At 50.2% G+C, this 22,679-nt stretch overlaps 1 protein-coding gene across 2 annotated transcripts in view; it reads left to right on the top strand.

Annotated features, from left to right (window-relative positions):
• PALM (paralemmin) overlaps window positions 1–22,679 on the top strand; it is a 190,018-nt gene that overhangs the window by 130,106 nt on the left and 37,233 nt on the right. For both annotated transcript variants that reach the window (XM_069215580.1, XM_069215579.1), the window contains exon 3: window positions 20,631–20,711. In XM_069215580.1, the coding sequence (XP_069071681.1) occupies window positions 20,631–20,711 (81 nt within the window). The remainder of the gene's footprint in view (window positions 1–20,630; window positions 20,712–22,679) is intronic.

Below are 22,679 nucleotides of genomic sequence, written 5' to 3'. Positions count from 1 at the left end.
AGGGGTAACCCTGGTGGGCGCCAGTGTAGGAAGCTGGCCAGGTGTGTGGTGAGCACCGATGGTGTTATCACCTTATCCCAGGTTTCCCCTATCAGTGAAGTGTAGGCAGTGCTTAGAAGCTGGGCTCTCTAGAGGGAGCTGCAGATGAGCAGCCAAGGCTTATCTAGGTGACAGGCAAAGCTCATGTAATACCACTGTAGTCACACAGCACTTACACACATGAAAGAGCAACACCGTGATACAAAAATAAAGGTACTTTATTTTAGTGACAATTACCTAGGAGGGGCCCTCAGCAAGGCAGAGAGTCCATAGAAGAAAAGGCAGCCCCTACAGGAGACCCACTGGACTAGGAACCAGGGGTCACAGAGGGGCCCACGCAGCATTACTGGAGAAGGGACCCAGGCCGCAGGAGAAGCATGCAGAAGGCTGTGCTTTACAGGGAAGAGTGCTGGGGGTTGAGCCTGAAGATCCCTTGGGTGGGATGCAAACAAGCCCTGGTAGCTGCAAAAGATGCAGTGCACAGTGGTACTGTCCTGCATGGGAAGGCAAGGGCTTATCTCCACCAAAGTTGGACAGCTGGCAGAGAGGACCAAGAGGACTACTTTGGACCCCGACCTGTGATGCAAGATCCGCGCAGCTCAGGATGAGAGGAGATCCACGCAGCCGATGGTCATTGCAGTAGGTGCCTGTGGATGTGGGGGAATGACTCCTTCACTCCAAGGGAGATTCCTTCTTCCTTCTCGTGCAGACTAAAGACTTGCCACCCTCATAGGATGCACAGCCGGGGAAATGTTGCAGAAGCTGGAAGGAGCTGTGGAAACAATGTTGCAGGAAGAGTCTTCTTCTTAGATGCAGACTGTCTGTTCCTGGAGGGTCCAGTCGTGATTCCATGGGCTAGACATTGAAGTAGAGGTTACAGAGGATTCATGCTGGAATCATGCGAGCCGAATCTTCCAGTGGCTTGGGTAGGCTACCCCGCCAAGCCATGTAACATCTATTTCCAAAGGGAGAGGGTGTTGTCTCCCTCTCCCAAAGAAAATCCTTTGTTCTGCCTTCCTGGGCTTGAGCTGCTCAAGCAGCAGGAGGGCAGACACCTGTGAGGGGTGGCAGCAGCGTGAGCTGTCCGTCAAAACCCCAGAAAGCTGGTAGGAGCAATGCTGGGGGTCGTCTATGGACCCCCAGAGTGCATGGAATCATACTTCCAATACTAACAACAGTATTGAAGTATGATTCCAACATGTTTGATACCAAACATACCTATGTTCGGAGGTAGCATTATGTAGTTGGACATAGGTAGTGACCTATGTCCAGAACACGCATAAAATAGCGTCCCTGCACTCACAAAGTCCAGGAAAATGGAACTGGAGTTCATGGGGGCACCTCTGGTAGTGCAGGGGTGCCCTCACACACAGGTACCTGCACCCTGCCCTCTGGGCTAGGAGGCCCTGCCATAGGGGTGACTTACAGTGAGCGGGTGCAGTGACCTGTAGTGAAATGGTGTATGCACCCGTTCACTCAGGCTGCAGTGGCAGGCCTGCAGATACACTTTGCATGGGCTCCCCATGGGTGGCAGAATAACTACTGCAGCTCACAGGGATCCCCTGGAACCCCAATGCCCTGGGTACCATATACCAGGGACTTACAAGGGGGCACCAGTATGCCAAATGTGGGGTGTGTGTGGTCCACACAACCAAGTTTGAAGGGAGAGAGCACAGTGACTGGGGTCCTGGTTATCAGGATTCCAGTGAACACAGTTAAACACACTGGCAAGGAGGCAAAAAGTGGGGTACCCATGCTAAAAAGAGGCTACTTTCATGCAGAAGGTGTTTCACAAAAAACCTAAGTGCTTTATTTACATTTAGGGGACTTATGATTTCTTCACACATAAAAGTTGGGTTCCTTTCATTTATAAATGTTTACAAATAGGACAATGAGCCGTCCTGTAACAAACCTCTGACCTCCCGCTTTGTTGTATAATATATTATATAATATATTAAACATGTTCCAGCCCTTCTGGGTTTGGTGTCATGCACCAGAACTAATCTACAAGGCAGGGGTCAGATTGTGACTTCTGGGTTTGGTGTCATGCAGCAGAACTGGTTTATAAGGCAGGGGTCAGCTTGTGACTTCTGGGTTTGGTGTCATGCACCAGAACTAGTCTACAAGGCAGAGGTCAGATTGTGACTTCTTGGTTTGGTGTCAAGCACCAGAACTGGTTTATAAGGCAGGGGTCAGATTGTGACTTCTGGGTTTGGTGTCATGCACCAGAACTGGTCTACAAGGCAGGGGTCCGATTGAGACTTCTTGGTTTGGTGTCAAGCACCAGAACTGGTTTATAAGGCAGGGGTCAGATTGTGACTTCTGGGTTTGGTGTCATGCACCAGAACTGGTCTACAAGGCAGGGGTCTACAAGGCAGGGTTCAGATTGTGACTTCTGGGTTTGGTGTCATCCATCAGAACTAGCCTACAAGGCAGGGTTCAGATTGTGACTTCTGGGTTTGGTGTTAAGCACCAGAACTGTTTGGTGTCATGCACCAGAACTAGCCTACAAGGGAGGGGTCAGATTGTGACTTCTGGGTTTGGTGTCAAGCACCAGAACTGGCCTACAAGGGAGGGGTCAGATTGTGACTTCTGGGTTTGGTGTCAAGCACCAGAACTGGTCTACAAGGCAGGGGTCAGACTGTGACTTCTGGGTTTGGTGTCATCCATCAGAACTAGCCAACAAGGCAGGGTTCAGATTGTGACTTCTGGGTTTGGTGTCATCCATCAGAACTAGCCTACAAGGCAGGGTTCAGATTATGACCTCTGGGTTTGGTGTCAAGCATCAGAACTGGTCTACAAGGCAGGGGTCAGACTGTGGCTTCTGGGTTTGGTGTCAAGCACCAGAACTGGTCTACAAGGCAGGGGTCAGATTGTGACTTCTGGGTTTGGTGTCAAGCACCAGAACTGGCCTACAAGGGAGGGGTCAGATTGTGACTTCTGGGTTTGGTGTCAAGCACCAGAACTGGCCTACAAGGGAGGGGTCAGATTGTGACTTCTGGGTTTGGTGTCAAGCACCAGAACTGGTCTACAAGGCAGGGGTCAGACTGTGACTTCTGGGTTTGGTGTCATCCATCAGAACTAGCCAACAAGGCAGGGTTCAGATTGTGACTTCTGGGTTTGGTGTCATCGATCAGAACTGGTCTACAAGGCAGGGTTCAGATTGTGACTTCTGGGTTTGGTGTCAAGCACCAGGACTGGTCTACAAGGCAGGGGTCAGATTGGTGTCAAGCACCAGAACTGGTCTACAAGGCAGGGGTCTACAAGGCAGGGGTCAGACTGTGGCTTCTGGGTTTGGTGTCAAGCACCAGGACTGGTCTACAAGTCAGGCGTCAGATTGGTGTCAAGCACCAGAACTGGTCTACAAGGCAGGGGTCAGACTGTGGCTTCTGGGTTTGGTGTCAAGCACCAGGACTGGTCTACAAGGCAGGGTTCAGATTGTGACCTCTGGGTTTGGTGTCAAGCATCAGAACTGGTCTACAAGGCAGGGGTCAGACTGTGGCTTCTGGGTTTGGTGTCAAGCACCAGAACTGGTCTACAAGGCAGGGGTCAGATTGTGACTTCTGGGTTTGGTGTCAAGCACCAGAACTGGCCTACAAGGGAGGGGTCAGATTGTGACTTCTGGGTTTGGTGTCAAGCACCAGAACTGGTCTACAAGGCAGGGGTCAGACTGTGACTTCTGGGTTTAGTGTCATCCATCAGAACTAGCCAACAAGGCAGGGTTCAGATTGTGACTTCTGGGTTTGGTGTCATCGATCAGAACTGGTCTACAAGGCAGGGTTCAGATTGTGACTTCTGGGTTTGGTGTCAAGCACCAGGAGAGGTCTACAAGGCAGGGGTGAGATTGGTGTCAAGCACCAGAACTGGTCTACAAGGCAGGGGTCAGACTGTGGCTTCTGGGTTTGGTGTCAAGCACCAGGACTGGTCTACAAGTCAGGCGTCAGATTGGTGTCAAGCACCAGAACTGGTCTACAAGGCAGGGGTCTACAAGGCAGGGGTCAGACTGTGGCTTCTGGGTTTGGTGTCAAGCACCAGGACTGGTCTACAAGGCAGGGGTCAGACTGTGGCTTCTGGGTTTGGTGTCAAGCACCAGAACTGGCCTACAAGGCACGGGTCAGATTGTGACTTCTGGATTTGGTGTCATCCATCAGGACTGGTCTACAAGGCAGGGGTCAGATTGTGGCTTCTGGGGTTGGTGTCAAGCACCAGGACTGGCCTACAAGGCAGGGGTCAGATTGTGACTTCTGGGTTTGGTGTCAAGAACCAGAACTGGTCTACAAGGCAGGGGTCAGACTGTGACTTCTGGGTTTGGTGTCATCCATCAGAACTAGCCTACAAGGCAGGGTTCAGATTGTGACTTCTGGGTTTGGTGTCATCCATCAGAACTGCCCTACAAGGCAGGGGTCAGATTGTGACTTCTGGATTTGGTGTCATCCATCAGAACTGCCCTACAAGGCAGGGTTCAGATTGTGACCTCTGGGTTTGGTGTCAAGCATCAGAACTGGTCTACAAGGCAGGGGTCAGACTGTGGCTTCTGGGTTTGGTGTCAAGCACCAGAACTGGTCTACAAGGCAGGGGTCAGATTGTGACTTCTGGGTTTGGTGTCAAGCACCAGAACTGGCCTACAAGGGAGGGGTCAGATTGTGACTACTGGGTTTGGTGTCAAGCACCAGAACTGGCCAACAAGGGAGGGGTCAGATTGTGACTTCTGGGTTTGGTGTCAAGCACCAGAACTGGCCTACAAGGCAGGGGTCAGACTGTGACTTCTGGGTTTGGTGTCATCCATCAGGACTGGTCTACAAGGCAGGGGTCAGACTGTGACTTCTGGGTTTGGTGTCATCCATCAGAACTAGCCAACAAGGCAGGGTTCAGATTGTGACTTCTGGGTTTGCGGTCATCCATCAGAACTGCCCTACAAGGCAGGGGTCAGATTGTGACGTCTGGGTTTGGTGTCAAGCACCAGGACTGGTCTACAAGGCAGGGGTCAGATTGGTGTCAAGCACCATAACTGGTCTACAAGGCAGGGGTCTACAAGGCAGGGGTCAGTCTGTGGCTTCTGGGTTTGGTGTCAAGCACCAGGACTGGTCTACAAGGCAGGGGTCAGATTGGTGTCAAGCACCAGAACTGGTCTACAAGGCAGGGGTCTACAAGGCAGGGGTCAGACTGTGGCTTCTTGGTTTGGTGTCAAGCACCAGGACTGGTCTACAAGGCAGGGGTCAGACTGTGGCTTCTGGGTTTGGTGTCAAGCACCAGAACTGGCCTACAAGGCACGGGCCAGATTGTGACTTCTGGATTTGGTGTCATCCATCAGGACTGGTCTACAAGGCAGGGGTCAGATTGTGGCTTCTGGGGTTGGTGTCAAGCACCAGGACTGGCCTACAAGGCAGGGGTCTACAAGGCAGGGGTCAGACTATGGTCCTACAGGTCAGCTGCTTGACCACCTAATGCCGTGGCTGGGTGGCCGTGGTTACAGTCACAAAGTGGTGGCAAAAGACTCTGATTATTTCTTAATAGGGAGTTTGTGCACCATATTCCTTACCCCCCTTCCTGGATGTTGCTGCTGTAGTTGCGTCATTTATGGTCCCCAAAGCCCCACTTTCCAGATGGTCAGTAACGGATGCAAGTAACTCGCTCCTGTTGGGACTAGACCCACAGTTTTGATGCAAATCTGCTGCTTAACTGTGCGCCCCACACGGTAGCCTTCTGAACAGGAGGTTCATGACCCTGCGGCGGACAACATAAACTCAGTGACCTTGCATGCCACAAAGGAAACACATGCACTGACCAACCAGTTAGCGACTGCAAGTGTCATCTGTGTATCTATGGAACACGGCGTTGAGCTCTTTAGGAAGGTTGACCAAAGTGGGTGCCAAGACAGCCTCGGAGACGATGGCAAGAGACGGGGTTGTGATCAGGGAATGAGTGTAGTCGTTGAGACTTTGGTGGTCTCAGGTGGTAAATGCCAGAGGTAAAGCCAGTCGGGGAGGACGAAGGGCGACCGTCATTGCCGCCCACATCAAGGTGAGACTCGGTTCTGGGCCATCCCTAAAGCCGGACTGGAAAACACCCTGAAATCCACGTCCTGTCTTTCAAAGCTCCTTTCAGAGAACACACAATTTGGAAAAACCTTAGCTAGAAAGGTAGACCAGCTGTTGGTTGCTACTTTCCAACAATTGGGGGATGGATTTTTAGAAGAGTAAAGTGTGAAGGTTTAAAACAGAGAAATGTTTTATGTTTATGTCTGTCCACCAGGCAGGACTAGTCAAGAGACAGAGGCCCTCATTACGAGCCTGGCGGTCTATGACCGCCAGGCTCGCGGTTGGCGGGAGCACCGCCGACAGCCCGGCGGTGCCCCGCAGGGCATTCTGACCACGGCGCTTTGGCCGCGGTCAGGAGAGGGAAACCGGCGGTCTCCCGCCAGTTTCCCGCTGCCCCATAGAATCCTCCAAGGCGGCGCAGCTTGCTGCGCCGCCGAGGGGATTCTGACACCCCCTACCGCCATCCTGTTCCTGGCGGTTCGCCCACCAGGAACAGGATGGCGGTAGGGGGTGTCGCGGGGCCCCTGGGGGCCCCTGCAGTGCCCATGCCAATGGCATGGGCACTGCAGGGGCCCCCGTAAGAGGGCCCCGCTTGTATTTCACTGTCTGCTTAGCAGACAGTGAAATACGCGACGGGTGCAGTAGCACCTGTCGCACCTTCCCACTCCGCCGGCTCGATTACGAGCCGGCTTCATGGTGGGAAGGTCGTTTTCCCCTGGGCTGGCGGGCGGCCTTTCGGCGGCCGCCCGCCAGCCCAGGGGAAAACTTGGAATACCCTCCGCGGTCTCTGGACCGCGGAGCGGTATTCCTGACGCGCAACATTGACGGGCGGCCTCCGCCGCCCGTCAATGTTGTAATGAGGGCCAGAATCTTCATCTGTCCGCCTTTCTGCCAACTCGTCATGTCTGATCCTACAAGGAGAATCTTCATCTGTCCGGCTGCCCACCTGGCAGGTTTGAGTCTACAGAGAGGATGCCCATCCGTCCGTCTGTCCACCTGGCAAGCCCTCTTCTACCGAAAAGTAGTTCATGAGCTTGTTCCTCTGGGGCTGTATTACACGTAGTGCCCCTGGAGCAGGGGGTGGGGTGGCAGCAAGAATGTGTGCCCCCTATTTGCTGCCCCAGGCACTGCAGTAGTACAGAAGGGGCTGCAGGCGCTTGTGCGGACCCTTCTTTAAAACTGATGGCTTTGCCTCACATGTGGCACCAGCGCTATCATTAGAGGGCATTCCCTCATTTGAATAAGGACACACCCCATGCACGTGAGGGTATCACTCTGCCCCTACCTCTGCACCGTATTATTAATGCAGGCACAGAGGCAAACATGGCCTCTGGGGGTGCACTAATGCGGTGCCACAAAATGGTGGTGCACTGTCAGTGTGCCCCCTGAAGGCAGCCCATTCGAGGGGTGAAAGGCGGTTCCAGGGTCCCCACCAGACACCCTCCTGCAGAAGGGTGCAGTCATTCATTGCACCTACCCGCATGGGGGATCTCCAGCCCCTCTTTAAGATGCAGGAGGGTTGTCGCCAGCACAGAGAAGCTCCGAGCGACCTTTGAAGCAGCCGCTCTGTATTCACTGAATGCTCTGCCCTAAGGGCAGCCGCAAGCTACCCCAGGGCAGCACAGGATGACAGCTTTCATGAGGGCATTCTGTGTGAAAGGGGGCTCTATCCTCCTCTGCACCTGGCCAAGGGCAGGGCTTCCTAAATGTAACACCAGCCCAAATGTGTCTTATTCTGCAAAAAGGCTCTGTTTGCCCATCCATCCAATGTGTGTTATTCTACAGAGGGGACCTGTATCCCTCCATCAATCTGTCTGTCTGCCCATCGGATTAGCTTGGATGATTGTGGGGCACGTGTCTGATAAGGAACCCACGAGAGGGAACGTGTGACTGGTTCGGTACGCGAGGGGGCTGGTCACATCCAGCCTGTCCTCGTGATGCGGTGACCGGTTCTAGGATTAAACTGTTCCACTAAACCCAGCAATGTACGGGTCCCTCTGGTGGGCACACTGGCTCCAGAGGTCTGAGCCCCCAGCCCTGACCAGGGAGCCTGGCCCTTCCCCACTGCATCCCTTTCTGGACTCTTGGGCCAGTAACTGTACACATGGTGCTCAGACTGCCTGAGGGACCAGAGTGCAGCCAGGCCCCCCTTACCCCTGGAACCGTCCCATCCCTTCCATCCACCCCTTCCTGTGCTGCTGCTTGTTGTGGGGTACCCAACAACCTTCTCCCACAAGTCCTCCATCGACTCCCTTCTTGACAGCGTGGAGTTGTCTCTGCGTGGACAAGTGTCTGGTTCGGTTGTGGAGTAATCGAAAAGAAAGCCTGTATGTTTCAAAGGAATAGAAATTGTGATGTGAAACAATTAGTTGGTGAAGCTGCCCCTCAGTGATGTGCGGAGTGGGCCATCTAAGCACAGATTTATCAGCTATGCTGCTGTTTAGTGCTATTGCCTGGTACTGGTGGCTTCAAGTACTGTTAATGGCCCTCACTCTGCAATTAGTAGCCAGGGATGGAAGCAGGGGTGTGTGGGAAGGGGAAAGTGTACATAAGAGCTGTTAACACCCCATTGCATGTGGGAAGCAAAGGTTCCAGTGTGGATCATGTGAGCTAAGCTCAGATGACTGGGGTTGAGTCTGCACCCTTACAGCAAGGGTCCGGCGGAGGGACTACCTTAATCGCAGAGCGAACAGACCCACAGAAAGAGCCCCCCGCTTCCGTGATGTGCTGGGGCCTTGCGATAGGTGATTTGCAGATATTGTTGCTGATGGTTTGCCCATGGATACTTGGGGATCTGTTATTAAGTAATCTGAGGTGATCCTGTGGTGTAGAAACGGTATCTCATGGCTTGTGTGTAGGGGCACGTACTTGTGGTGAAATGCGGTCTCCTGCATGGCCACCGACATTCACCTTTCAAAGACCTTTGTCCAAGCCATTGTTAAATGCCCCAGAGGAGACTTATTAAGCAGTGAGAACCAAAGTTCTAGGGTGATAGAGATCACGCGCACCATCAAGGCCCTCGCTGTTTGTATCGCAAGGGAAAGTGTCCACCAACAGCTAAGCGATTGTAGGAAAGTACCATCTTGCCTGGCATGTTACCCCCATTTTTCACTGTATATATGTTGTTTTAGTTATATGTGTCACTGGGACCCTGGTAACCCAGGGCCCCAGTGCTCATAAGTGTGCCTGAATGTGTTACCTGTGTAGTGACTAACTGTCTCACTGAGGCTCTGCTAATCAGAACCTCAGTGGTTATGCTCTCTCATTTCTTTCCAAATTGTCACTAACAGGCTAGTGACCTTTTTTACCAATTTACATTGGCTTACTGGAACACCCTTATAATTCCCTAGTATATGGTACTGAGGTACCCAGGGTATTGGGGTTCCAGGAGATCCCTATGGGCTGCAGCATTTCTTTTGCCACCCATAGGGAGCTCTGACAATTCTTACACAGGCCTGCCACTGCAGCCTGAGTGAAATAACATCCACGTTATTTCACAGCCATTTTACACTGCACTTAAGTAACTTATAAGTCACCTATATGTCTAACCTTTACCTGGTAAAGGTTAGGTGCAAAGTTACTTAGTGTGAGGGCACCCTGGCACTAGCCAAGGTGCCCCCACATTGTTCAGAGCCAATTCCCTGAACTTTGTGAGTGCGGGGACACCATTACACGCGTGCACTACATATAGGTCACTACCTATATGTAGCTTCACAATGGTAACTCCGAATATGGCCATGTAACATGTCTATGATCATGGAATTGCCCCCTCTATGCCATCCTGGCATAGTTGGCACAATCCCATGATCCCAGTGGTCTGTAGCACAGACCCTGGTACTGCCAAACTGCCCTTCCTGGGGTTTCACTGCAGCTGCTGCTGCTGCCAACCCCTCAGACAGGCAACTGCCCTCCTGGGGTCCAGCCAGGCCTGGCCCAGGATGGCAGAACAAAGAACTTCCTCTGAGAGAGGGTGTGACACCCTCTCCCTTTGGAAAATGGTGTGAAGGCAGGGGAGGAGTAGCCTCCCCCAGCCTCTGGAAATGCTTTGTTGGGCACAGAGGTGCCCAATTCTGCATAAGCCAGTCTACACCGGTTCAGGGGACCCCTTAGCCCTGCTCTGGCGCGAAACTGGACAAAGGAAAGGGGAGTGACCACTCCCCTGACCTGCACCTCCCCTGGGAGGTGTCCAGAGCTCCTCCAGTGTGCTCCAGACCTCTGCCATCTTGGAAACAGAGGTGCTGCTGGCACACTGGACTGCTCTGAGTGGCCAGTGCCACCAGGTGACGTCAGAGACTCCTTGTGATAGGCTTCTTCAGGTGTTGCTAGCCTATCCTCTCTCCTAGGTAGCCAAACCCTCTTTTCTGGCTATTTAGGGTCTCTGTCTCTGGGGAAACTTCAGATAACGAATGCAAGAGCTCATCCGAGTTCCTCTGCATCTCCCTCTTCACCTTCTGATAAGGAAACGACTGCTGACCGCGCTGGAAGCCTGCAAACCTGCAACATAGTAGCAAAGACGACTACTGCAACTCTGTAACGCTGATCTTGCCGCCTTCTCGACTGTTTTCCTGCTTGTGCATGCTGTGGGGGTAGCCTGCCTCCTCTCTGCACCAGAAGCTCCGAAGAAATCTCCCGTGGGTCGACGGAATCTTCCCCCTGCAACCGCAGGCACCAAAAAGCTGCATTACCGGTCCCTTGGGTCTCCTCTCAGCACGACGAGCGAGGTCCCTCGAATCCAGCGACTCTGTCCAAGTGACCCCCACAGTCCAGTGACTCTTCAGCCCAAGTTTGGTGGAGGTAAGTCCTTGCCTCACCTCGCTGGGCTGCATTGCTGGGAACCGCGACTTTGCAGCTACTCCAGCCCCTGTGCACTTCCGGCAGAAATCCTTTGTGCACAGCCAAGCCTGGGTCCACGGCACTCTAACCTGCATTGCACGACTTTCTAAGTTGGTCTCCGGCGACGTGGGACTCCTTTGTGCAACTTCGGCGAGCACCGTTTCACGCATCCCTGTAGTGCCTGTTTCTGGCACTTTTCCGGGTGCTACCTGCTTCAGTGAGGGCTCTTTATCTTGCTCGACGCCCCCTCTCTCTTCAGGTCCAATTTGCGACCTCCTGGTCCCTCCTGGGCCCCAGCAGTGTCCCAAAACGCCAAACGCACGATTTGTGCCTAGCAAGGCTTGTTGGCGTCCTTCCAGCGGGAAAACACTTCTGCACGACTCTCCAAGGCGAGAGGGATCCGTCCACCAAAGGAGAAGTCTCTAGCCCTTTTCGTTCCTGCAGAAACCTCAGCTTCTTCTGTCCAGTCGAAGTTTCTTTGCACCCGCAGCTGGCATTTCCTGGGCATCTGCCCATCTCTGACTTGCTTGTGACTTTTGGACTCGGTCCCCTTGTTCCACAGGTACCCTAGATTGGAAATCCACAGTTGTTGCATTGCTGGTTTGTGTCTTTCCTGCATTATTCCTCTAACACGACTACTTTGTCCTTAGGGGAACTTTAGTGCACTTTGCACTCACTTTTCAGGGTCTTGGGGAGGGTTATTTTTCTAACTCTCACTATTTTCTAATAGTCCCAGTGACCCTCTACAAGGTCACATAGGTTTGGGGTCCATTCGTGGTTCGCATTCCACTTTTGGAGTATATGGTTTGTGTTGCCCCTATCCCTATGTTTCCCCATTGCATCCTATTGTAACTATACATTGTTTGCACTGTTTTCTAAGACTATACTGCATATTTTTGCTATTGTGTATATATATCTTGTGTATATTTCCTATCCTCTCACTGAGGGTACACTCTAAGATACTTTGGCATATTGTCATAAAAATAAAGTACCTTTATTTTTAGTATAACTGTGTATTGTGTTTTCTTATGATATTGTGCATATGACACTAAGTGGTACTGTAGGAGCTTCACACGTCTCCTAGTTCAGCCTAAGCTGCTCTGCTAAGCTACCATTATCTATCAGCCTAAGCTGCTAGACACCCTATACACTAATAAGGGATAACTGGGCCTGGTGCAAGGTGCAAGTACCCCTTGGTACTCACTACAAGCCAGTCCAGCCTCCTACATTGGTTGTGCAGTGGTGGGATAAGTGCTTGAGACTACTTACCACTCTTGTCATTGTACTTTTCATAAGAGAAAAATATACAAAACAAGGTCAGTGTATATACACATAGCCAAAAAGTTTTGCATTTCCTCTTTTCACTCTTTTCTAAGTGCTGAAAAGTACTTCTAAACTTTCAAAAAGTTCTTAAAAGTTTAAAAAGTTTTTTTTTCTGTCTTTCCAAAAAAGTTCTGAAAACTTTTTTCTCTTTTTCTATCACTTTAACTCTCTCTAAAAAAAATGTCTGGCACAGGCCAAAGTGTTGATCTGTCCAAACTTGCATATGACAACCTTAGCTGGAAAAGAGCAAGGAGTCTCTGTATAGAGAGAGGTTTGAGTGTAGGGAAGAATCCTTCCTAGGAACTGTTACTTAACATGCTTAGAGAACAGGATAAGGCCATAGGTGCCCCATCTGTTGAAAAAGTACCTAATAGTTCCCAATCTGATTCAGGGACTCCCCCAGGAAAAGATTCAGGAAAGAAACTTCCTAGCCTGCCCATTACTAGACAATCTAGCATAGATGGTAATGATGATGAGCCACACCAAATAAATAGTGTTGTCTCACATCATAGCAAAAGCATTTATTCTCACCATACTGGTAGTAATGTTTCTGTAAACCAAGCTGTTAGGGTGCCTTCTGTAAGGGACAGGTCTCCTTCTGTTCATTCCCATCATAGCTCTGTTTCTAGAAATGTCCCTCCCACCAACCCTGATGACAGAATGTTAGAGAGGGAACTCAATAAGTTGAGGGTGGAACAAACCAGACTGAAGCTTAAAAAGCAACAGCTGGATTTGGATAGACAGTCTTTTGAATTAGAGAAGGAAAGACAGAAGTTGGGTTTAGATACCCATGGTGGCAGCAGCAGTATTCCCCATAGTCATCCTGCAAAAGAGCATGATTCCAGGAATCTGCACAAGATAGTTCCCCCTTATAAGGAGGGGGATGACATTAACAAGTGGTTTGCTGCACTTGAGAGGGCCTGTGTTGTACAGGATGTCCCTCAAAGGCAGTGGGCTGCTATCCTATGGCTATCATTTAGTGGAAAAGGTAGGGATAGGCTCCTTACTGTAAAAGAAAATGATGCTAATAATTTCCAAGTTCTTAAGAATGCACTCCTGGATGGTTATGGCTTAACCACTGAACAGTACAGGATAAAGTTCAGAGAGACCAAAAAGGAGTCTTCACAAGACTGGGTTGATTTCATTGACCAAGCAGTGAAGGCCTTGGAGGGGTGGTTACATGGCAGTAAAGTTACTGATTATGACAGCCTGTATAACTTGATCCTGAGAGAGCATATTCTTAATAATTGTGTGTCTGATTTGTTGCACCAGTACTTGGTGGACTCTGATCTGACCTCTCCCCAAGAATTGGGAAAGAAGGCAGACAAATGGGTCAGAACAAGAGTGAACAGAAAAGTTCATACAGGGGGTGACAAAGATGGCAACAAAAAGAAGGATGGTAAGTCTTCTGACAAGGGTGGGGACAAATCTAAAAATGAGTCTTCATCAGGCCCACAAAAACACTCTGGTGGGGGTGGTGGGTCCAAATCCTCCTTTAATCAGAACAAGGAAAAGAAACCATGGTGCTATTTATGTAAAATAAAAGGCCATTGGAGAACAGATCCCAGTTGTCCAAAGAAAGGCACCACAGCTCCTACCACTACAACCCCTACTGCTACACCTAGTGTCCCTACTAATAGCAGTGGTGGTGGGAGCAAACCTACTAATAGCCAATCCAAGGGAGTAGCTGGGTTCACTTTTGGTAATTTAGTTGGGGTTGGTCTGATTAGGGAGACCACAGAGGCTACTTTAGTCTCTGAAGGGGCTATTGATTTAGCCACTTTGGTTGCTTGCCCCCATAACTTGGAGAAGTACAAGCAACTAACCCTAATAAATGGTGTTGAGGTCCAGGCCTACAGGGACACAGGTGCCAGTGTCACAATGGTGATTGAGAAACTGGTGCACCCTGAACAACACATACTTGGACACCAGTACCAAGTAACCAATGCTCACAACATAACACAAAGCCACCCCATGGCTGTTGTAAATCTCAACTGGGGGGGGGGTAACTGGTCCAAAGAAAGTTGTGGTAGCTTCAGATTTACCTGTAGACTGTCTATTAGGGAATGATTTGGAGACATCAGCTTGGTCAGATGTGGAGTTGGAGGCCCATGCAGCAATGCTGGGCATCCCAGGGCATATTTTTGCTTTGACAAGGGCTCAGGCCAAAAAGCAAAAAGGACAGGGAAGCTTGGATCCTGGAACAATGGACCAAGTGCTCCCTAAAGCTAGGGCTAGTAGAAGCAAACCACTTCCTACTATCCCTCCCTCTACAGTGGATTCTAATTCTGAGGAAGAAGAATTCCCTCCCTGTGCAGAACCTACACCAGAGGAGCTGGAAGCAGACACTGCTGAGCTTTTGGGTGAAGGGGGGCCTGCCAGAGAGGAGCTGAGTGTGGCACAGCAAACCTGTCCCACATTAGAGGGTCTCAGACAGCAAGCTGTCAAACAGGCTAATGGGGATGTCAGTGACTCTCACAGAGTTTACTGGGAGGACAACCTCTTGTACACTGAGCATAGGGATCCTAAACCTGGAGCTGCCAGGAGATTAGTGATTCCTCAGGAGTACAGAAAGTTCCTCCTAACACTGGCACATGACATTCCCTTAGCTGGGCACCTAGGGCAAATGAAAACTTGGGACAGGCTTGTTCCCCTGTTTCATTGGCCTAGGATGTCTGAGGACACAAAGGAATTTTGTAAGTCCTGTGAAACCTGTCAAGCCAGTGGCAAGACAGGTGGCACCCCAAAGGCACCCCTTATCCCACTGCCTGTGGTTGGGGTTCCCTTTGAAAGGGTAGGGGTTGACATAGTTGGCCCCCTTGACCCTCCTACTGCTTCAGCCAATAGGTTTATCTTGGTGGTAGTGGACCATGCCACAAGATATCCTGAAGCAATTCCTTTAAGGACCACTACAGCTCCTGCAGTGGCAAAGGCCCTCCTGGGAATATTTTCCAGGGTGGGCTTCCCAAAGGAAGTAGTATCAGACAGAGGAAGCAATTTCATGTCTGCATACTTAAAGGCCATGTGGAAGGAGTGTGGTGTAACGTACAAGTTCACAACACCCTATCATCCACAAACAAATGGACTGGTGGAGAGATTTAATAAAACTCTCAAAGGCATGATTATGGGACTCCCTGAAAAACTCCGCAGGAGATGGGATATCCTTCTACCATGCCTCCTTTTTGCCTACAGGGAGGTACCCCAGAAAGGAGTGGGCTTCAGCCCCTTTGAACTTCTTTTTGGACACCCTGTTAGGGGTCCACTCACACTTGTAAAGGAGGGTTGGGAACAACCTTTAAAAGCTCCTAAGCAGGATATTGTGGATTATGTACTTGGCCTCAGATCAAGGATGGCTGAGTACATGAAAAAGGCCAGTAAAAACCTTCAGGCCAGCCAAGAGCTCCAGAAGCAATGGCATGATCAGAAGGCTGTTTTGGTTCAGTACCAACCAGGGCAGAAAGTGTGGGTCTTGGAGCCTGTGGCCCCAGGAGCACTCCAAGATAAATGGAGTGGTCCCCACACAATTGTTGAAAAGAAGGGAGAAGTCACCTATTTAGTTGACTTAGGCACTGCCAGGAGTCCCCTTAGGGTGCTCCATGTCAACCGCCTGAAACCCTACTATGACAGGGCTGATCTCACCCTGCTCATGGCAACTGATGAGGGACAGGAAGAAGACAGTGATCCTCTACCTGATCTCTTCTCTTCCACAGAACAAGATGCTCTTGTGGAAGGTGTAGTTTTGGCAGATTGTCTTACTGCTGAGCAGAAAGACCATTGCATAAATCTCCTAGGACAATTTTCAGAACTCTTCTCTACTGTGCCAGGCACCACTTCTTGGTGTGAGCACACTATAGATACTGGAGACAGTTTACCTGTCAAAAGTAAGATCTATAGGCAGCCTGACCATGTCAGGGACTGCATAAAGCAAGAAGTTCAGAAAATGTTGGAACTAGGAGTGGTTGAGCACTCTGACAGTCCATGGGCTTCTCCTGTGGTACTGGTACCAAAACCCAATTCTAAAGATGGAAAGAAAGAAATGCGGTTTTGTGTAGACTATAGAGGTCTCAACTTGGTAACCAAAACTGATGCTCACCCTATACCCAGGGCAGATGAGCTTATAGATAAACTGGCATCTGCCAAGTATCTAAGCACTTTTGATTTGACTGCAGGGTATTGGCAGATCAAATTATCAGAAGATGCTAAATCTAAGACTGCATTTTCTACCATTGGAGGACATTACCAGTTTACTGTAATGCCTTTTGGTTTGAAAAATGCACCTGCCACTTTTCAGAGGTTGGTGAACACAGTCCTGCAAGGGCTGGAAGCTTTCAGTGCAGCATATTTGGACGATATAGCTGTCTTTAGCTCCAGCTGGGATGATCACCTGGTCCACCTATGGAAAGTTTTGGAGGCCCTGCAAAAGGCAGGCCTCACTATCAAGGCTTCAAAGTGCCAGATAGGGCAGGGTAAGGTGGTTTATCTGGGACACCTTGTTGGTGGGGAACAGATTGCACCACTTCAGGGGAAAATCCAAACTATTATTGATTGGGTTCCCCCTACCACTCAGACTCAGGTGAGAGCCTTCCTAGGCCTCACTGGGTATTACAGGAGGTTCATTAAGAACTATGGCTCCATTGCAGCCCCTCTTAATGACCTCACATCCAAGAAAATGCCTAAAAAGGTATTATGGACAGCAAGCTGTCAGAAAGCTTTTGAGGAGCTGAAGCAGGCCATGTGCTCTGCACCTGTCCTGAAAAGCCCTTGTTACTCTAAAAAATTCTATGTCCAAACTGATGCATCTGAATTAGGAGTAGGGGCAGTCCTATCACAACTTAATTCTGAGGGCCAGGATCAACCTGTTGCTTTTATTAGTAGGAGGTTGACCCCTAGAGAAAAGCGTTGGTCTGCCATTGAGAGGGAGGCATTTGCTGTGGTCTGGGCTCTGAAGAAGTTGAGGCCATACCTGTTTGGCACTCACTTCATTGTTCAGACAGACCACAAACCTCTACTTTGGCTAAAACAAATGAAAGGTGAAAATCCTAAATTATTGAGGTGGTCCATATCCCTACAGGGAATGGACTATACAGTGGAACATAGACCTGGGAGTAGCCACTCCAATGCAGATGGACTCTCCAGATATTTCCACTTAGACAATGAAGACTCATCAGGTCATGGCTAGTCTTATTGTCCTTCGTTTGGGGGGGGGTTGTGTAGGAAAGTACCATCTTGCCTGGCATGTTACCCCCATTTTTCACTGTATATATGTTGTTTTAGTTATATGTGTCACTGGGACCCTGGTAACCCAGGGCCCCAGTGCTCATAAGTGTGCCTGAATGTGTTACCTGTGTAGTGACTAACTGTCTCACTGAGGCTCTGCTAATCAGAACCTCAGTGGTTATGCTCTCTCATTTCTTTCCAAATTGTCACTAACAGGCTAGTGACCTTTTTTACCAATTTACATTGGTTTACTGGAACACCCTTATAATTCCCTAGTATATGGTACTGAGGTACCCAGGGTATTGGGGTTCCAGGAGATCCCTATGGGCTGCAGCATTTCTTTTGCCACCCATAGGGAGCTCTGACAATTCTTACACAGGCCTGCCACTGCAGCCTGAGTGAAATAACGTCCACGTTATTTCACAGCCATTTTACACTGCACTTAAGTAACTTATAAGTCACCTATATGTCTAACCTTTACCTGGTAAAGGTTAGGTGCAAAGTTACTTAGTGTGAGGGCACCCTGGCACTAGCCAAGGTGCCCCCACATTGTTCAGAGCCAATTCCCTGAACTTTGTGAGTGCGGGGACACCATTACACGCGTGCACTACATATAGGTCACTACCTATATGTAGCTTCACAATGGTAACTCCGAATATGGCCATGTAACATGTCTATGATCATGGAATTGCCCCCTCTATGCCATCCTGGCATAGTTGGCACAATCCCATGATCCCAGTGGTCTGTAGCACAGACCCTGGTACTGCCAAACTGCCCTTCCTGGGGTTTCACTGCAGCTGCTGCTGCTGCCAACCCCTCAGACAGGCAGCTGCCCTCCTGGGGTCCAGCCAGGCCTGGCCCAGGATGGCAGAACAAAGAACTTCCTCTGAGAGAGGGTGTGACACCCTATCCCTTTGGAAAATGGTGTGAAGGCAGGGGAGGAGTAGCCTCCTCCAGCCTCTGGAAATGCTTTGTTGGGCACAGAGGTGCCCAATTCTGCATAAGCCAGTCTACACCGGTTCAGGGGACCCCTTAGCCCTGCTCTGGCGCGAAACTGGACAAAGGAAAGGGGAGTGACCACTCCCCTGACCTGCACCTCCCCTGGGAGGTGTCCAGAGCTCCTCCAGTGTGCTCCAGACCTCTGCCATCTTGGAAACAGAGGTGCTGCTGGCACACTGGACTGCTCTGAGTGGCCAGTGCCACCAGGTGACGTCAGAGACTCCTTGTGATAGGCTTCTTCAGGTGTTGCTAGCCTATCCTCTCTCCTAGGTAGCCAAACCCTCTTTTCTGGCTATTTAGGGTCTCTGTCTCTGGGGAAACTTCAGATAACGAATGCAAGAGCTCATCCGAGTTCCTCTGCATCTCCCTCTTCACCTTCTGATAAGGAAACGACTGCTGACCGCGCTGGAAGCCTGCAAACCTGCAACATAGTAGCAAAGACGACTACTGCAACTCTGTAACGCTGATCCTGCCGCCTTCTCGACTGTTTTCCTGCTTGTGCATGCTGTGGGGGTAGCCTGCCTCCTCTCTGCACCAGAAGCTCCGAAGAAATCTCCCGTGGGTCGACTGAATCTTCCCCCTGCAACCGCAGGCACCAAAAAGCTGCATTACTGGTCCCTTGGGTCTCCTCTCAGCACGACGAGCGAGGTCCCTCGAATCCAGCGACTCTGTCCAAGTGACCCCCACAGTCCAGTGACTCTTCAGCCCAAGTTTGGTGGAGGTAAGTCCTTGCCTCACCTCGCTGGGCTGCATTGCTGGGAACCGCGACTTTGCAGCTACTCCGGCCCCTGTGCACTTCCGGCGGAAATCCTTTGTGCACAGCCAAGCCTGGGTCCACGGCACTCTAACCTGCATTGCACGACTTTCTAAGTTGGTCTCCGGCGACGTGGGACTCCTTTGTGCAACTTCAGCGAGCACCATTTCACGCATCCCCATAGTGCCTGTTTCTGGCACTTCTCTGGGTGCTACCTGCTTCAGTGAGGGCTCTTTGTCTTGCTCGACGTCCCCTCTCTCTTCAGGTCCAATTTGCGACCTCCTGGTCCCTCCTGGGCCCCAGCAGCGTCCAAAAATGCCAAACGCACGATTTGCGCCTAGCAAGGCTTGTTGGAGTCCTTCCGGCGGGAAAACACTTCTGCACGACTCTCCAAGGCGAGAGGGATCCGTCCACCAAAGGGGAAGTCTCTAGCCCTTTTCGTTCCTGCAGAAACCTCAGCTTCTTCTGTCCAGTCGAAGTTTCTTTGCACCCGCAGCTGGCATTTCCTGGGCATCTGCCCATCTCCGACTTGCTTGTGACTTTTGGACTCGGTCCCCTTGTTCCACAGGTACCCTAGATTGGAAATCCACAGTTGTTGCATTGCTGGTTTGTGTCTTTCCTGCATTATTCCTCTAACACGACTACTTTGTCCTTAGGGGAACTTTAGTGCACTTTGCACTCACTTTTCAGGGTCTTGAGGAGGGTTATTTTTCTAACTCTCACTATTTTCTAATAGTCCCAGCGACCCTCTACAAGGTCACATAGGTTTGGGGTCCATTCGTGGTTCGCATTCCACTTTTGGAGTATATGGTTTGTGTTGCCCCTATCCCTATGTTTCCCCATTGCATCCTATTGTAATTATACATTGTTTGCACTGTTTTCTAAGACTATACTGCATATTTTTGCTATTGTGTATATATATCTTGTGTATATTTCCTATCCTCTCACTGAGGGTACACTCTAAGATACTTTGGCATATTGTCATAAAAATAAAGTACCTTTATTTTTAGTATAACTGTGTATTGTGTTTTCTTATGATATTGTGCATATGACACTAAGTGGTACTGTAGTAGCTTCACACGTCTCCTAGTTCAGCCTAAGCTGCTCTGCTAAGCTACCATTATCTATCAGCCTAAGCTGCTAGACACCCTATACACTAATAAGGGATAACTGGGCCTGGTGCAAGGTGCAAGTACCCCTTGGTACTCACTACAAGCCAGTCCAGCCTCCTACAGCGATGAGTCAACTCTGTGATGGCCTCCAAAAGTTCTCCCTGTGAAGCTTGTGGTGGAAGTAGTCAAACAGCACAAATGCTATGAAACGTTGAAACATGTCTTCAAGGAAGGTCACTAGGACAGGCCTGGTCCTCCCTAGTGCCAGGCTTCCTGAGGATGTCAGGGTCTCACTGCTCTTGTGTGTCGTTGCAGGAGAAGAGGAAGCGCCAGACGGAGATTGAGAATAAGAGACGTCAGCTGGAGGACGATCGGCGTCAGGTGCAGCATCTCAAGGTGAGCCGGGACCGGTGGCCGGAACCTGTGGCAGGAGGGCCGCAAGCGCCAACGCGGTCCCACCCTGCCACCTTCACCCTGGAGAGTCTCTGTACAGGGCTCTTCATCCCAAGCAAATTCTGCTAATTTATCTTCAAAAGGCCCTCACCACTCCACCCTCCAATGACCTTCAATTCTCACCACTCCACCCGCCAATGGCCTTTAATGCTCACCACTCCACCCTCCAATGACCTTCAATTCTCACCACTCCACCCTCTAATGGTCTTTAATGCTCACCACTCCACCCTCCAATGACCTTCAACTCTCACCACTCCACCCTCCAATGACCTTCAATTCGCACTACTCCGCCCGTCAACGGTCTTTAATTCTCACCACTCCACCCTCCAACGGTCTTTAATGCTCACCACTCCACCCTCCAGTGGCCTTTAATTCTCACCACTCCACCATCCAGTGACCTTTAATGCTCACCACTCCACCCTCCAATGGCCTTTAATCCTCACCACTCCACCCTCCAATAACCTTTAATGCTCCCCACTCCACCCTCCAATGACCTTCAATTCTCACCACTCAACCCTCCAACGGTGTTTAATGCTCACCACTCCACCCTCAATGGTCTTTATTGCTCACCACTCCACCCTCAATGGTCTTTAATTCTCACCACTCCACCCTCCAACGGTCTTTAATTCTCACCACTCCACCCTCCAATGACCTTTAATTCTCACCACTCCACCCTCCAACGGTCTTTAATTCTCACCACTTCACCCTCCAATGGTCTTTAATTCTCACCACTCCACCCTCCAATGACCTTTTATGCTCACCACTCCACCTTTCAGTGCTCTTTACTTCTCACCACTCCACCCTCAATGGTCTTTAATTCTCACCACTCCACCCTCAATGGTCTTTAATTCTCACCACTCCACCCTCAATGGTCTTTAATTCTCACCACTCCACCCTCCAACGGTCTTTAATTCTCACCACTCCACCCTCCAATGACCTTTAATTCTCACCACTCCACCCTCCAACGGTCTTTAATTCTCACCACTCCACCCTCCAATGGTCTTTAATTCTCCCAACTCCACCTGCAAACTTCTCGTTTTTCTCCCCACTTCGCCCTCTCATGTTCTTTAATTCTCACCACTCTGCCATATAAAGACCTTTAATTCTCCCCACTCCGTCCCCAGAGATTTCTTTTAGTTCTTAACACTCCACTCTGCAAAAAAAATGGAATTCCTGCGAGGGGCAGCAGTGCGCCGTCTCAGTGATTGCTTCCAAAGCGGAAATCATTGTGGTTTCTATTATTATTCAAGAGCCCAGGTTCCCTGAAGGAACCAGTGTTGCTTGGGAATAAAAACGTTTTCAGTTTTGCAAAACTTCAGGAGGTGCTTACTGGCCCCGAGGCTGCCACCCCAATACCCAACACCCCGACCTCTCCCTGTCTGTGAATCAGTTAGCACATCCTTCAAGGAGTTAGTGACTGATCAGTGGCCTATGTCCAGGATTCGCAAACCATTGATATACCAGGGAACAGATGCCCACAACACAACTTTGTCAATTCGCGATTCGTAATTCACTTGTAAACCCAATTACCTATTTGGAAAGACTTTTCTGAATAAGTAAATGGGTTTAAGATATCCAAAAATACATTTTAAAGGCCACAACCTTCCCTGATTTCATGAATCGAAAGGGTTGTTTCACTTAAATAGTTTGGAACATCTGCCTCCCTGCGACGGTTGCTGAATTAACCGAGGGGCACGTTGAGTCAGTTCCTGGCCAAGGTCACACAGGGTGTCAGTGGGCACCTGCCATTTCCCAGCCACTGCTACAGGTTAGGCCAGTTTATGTCCATACCGCGGGCGAGGGCGCCCTCCTCCAGCGCGTCCATCATCTCAGAATATTGAGTAATTGGATTAATAAACTGCTGGCGGCTCTAAGTGCTGTCGGTAAAAGGTTTTTCTGGCGGAGTAAGCA

This window comes from Pleurodeles waltl, chromosome 12 (genome assembly GCF_031143425.1).
Source record: "Pleurodeles waltl isolate 20211129_DDA chromosome 12, aPleWal1.hap1.20221129, whole genome shotgun sequence".
NCBI lineage: Eukaryota > Metazoa > Chordata > Amphibia > Caudata > Salamandridae > Pleurodeles > Pleurodeles waltl.
This window is presented reverse-complemented; position numbering and strand designations above follow the sequence as displayed.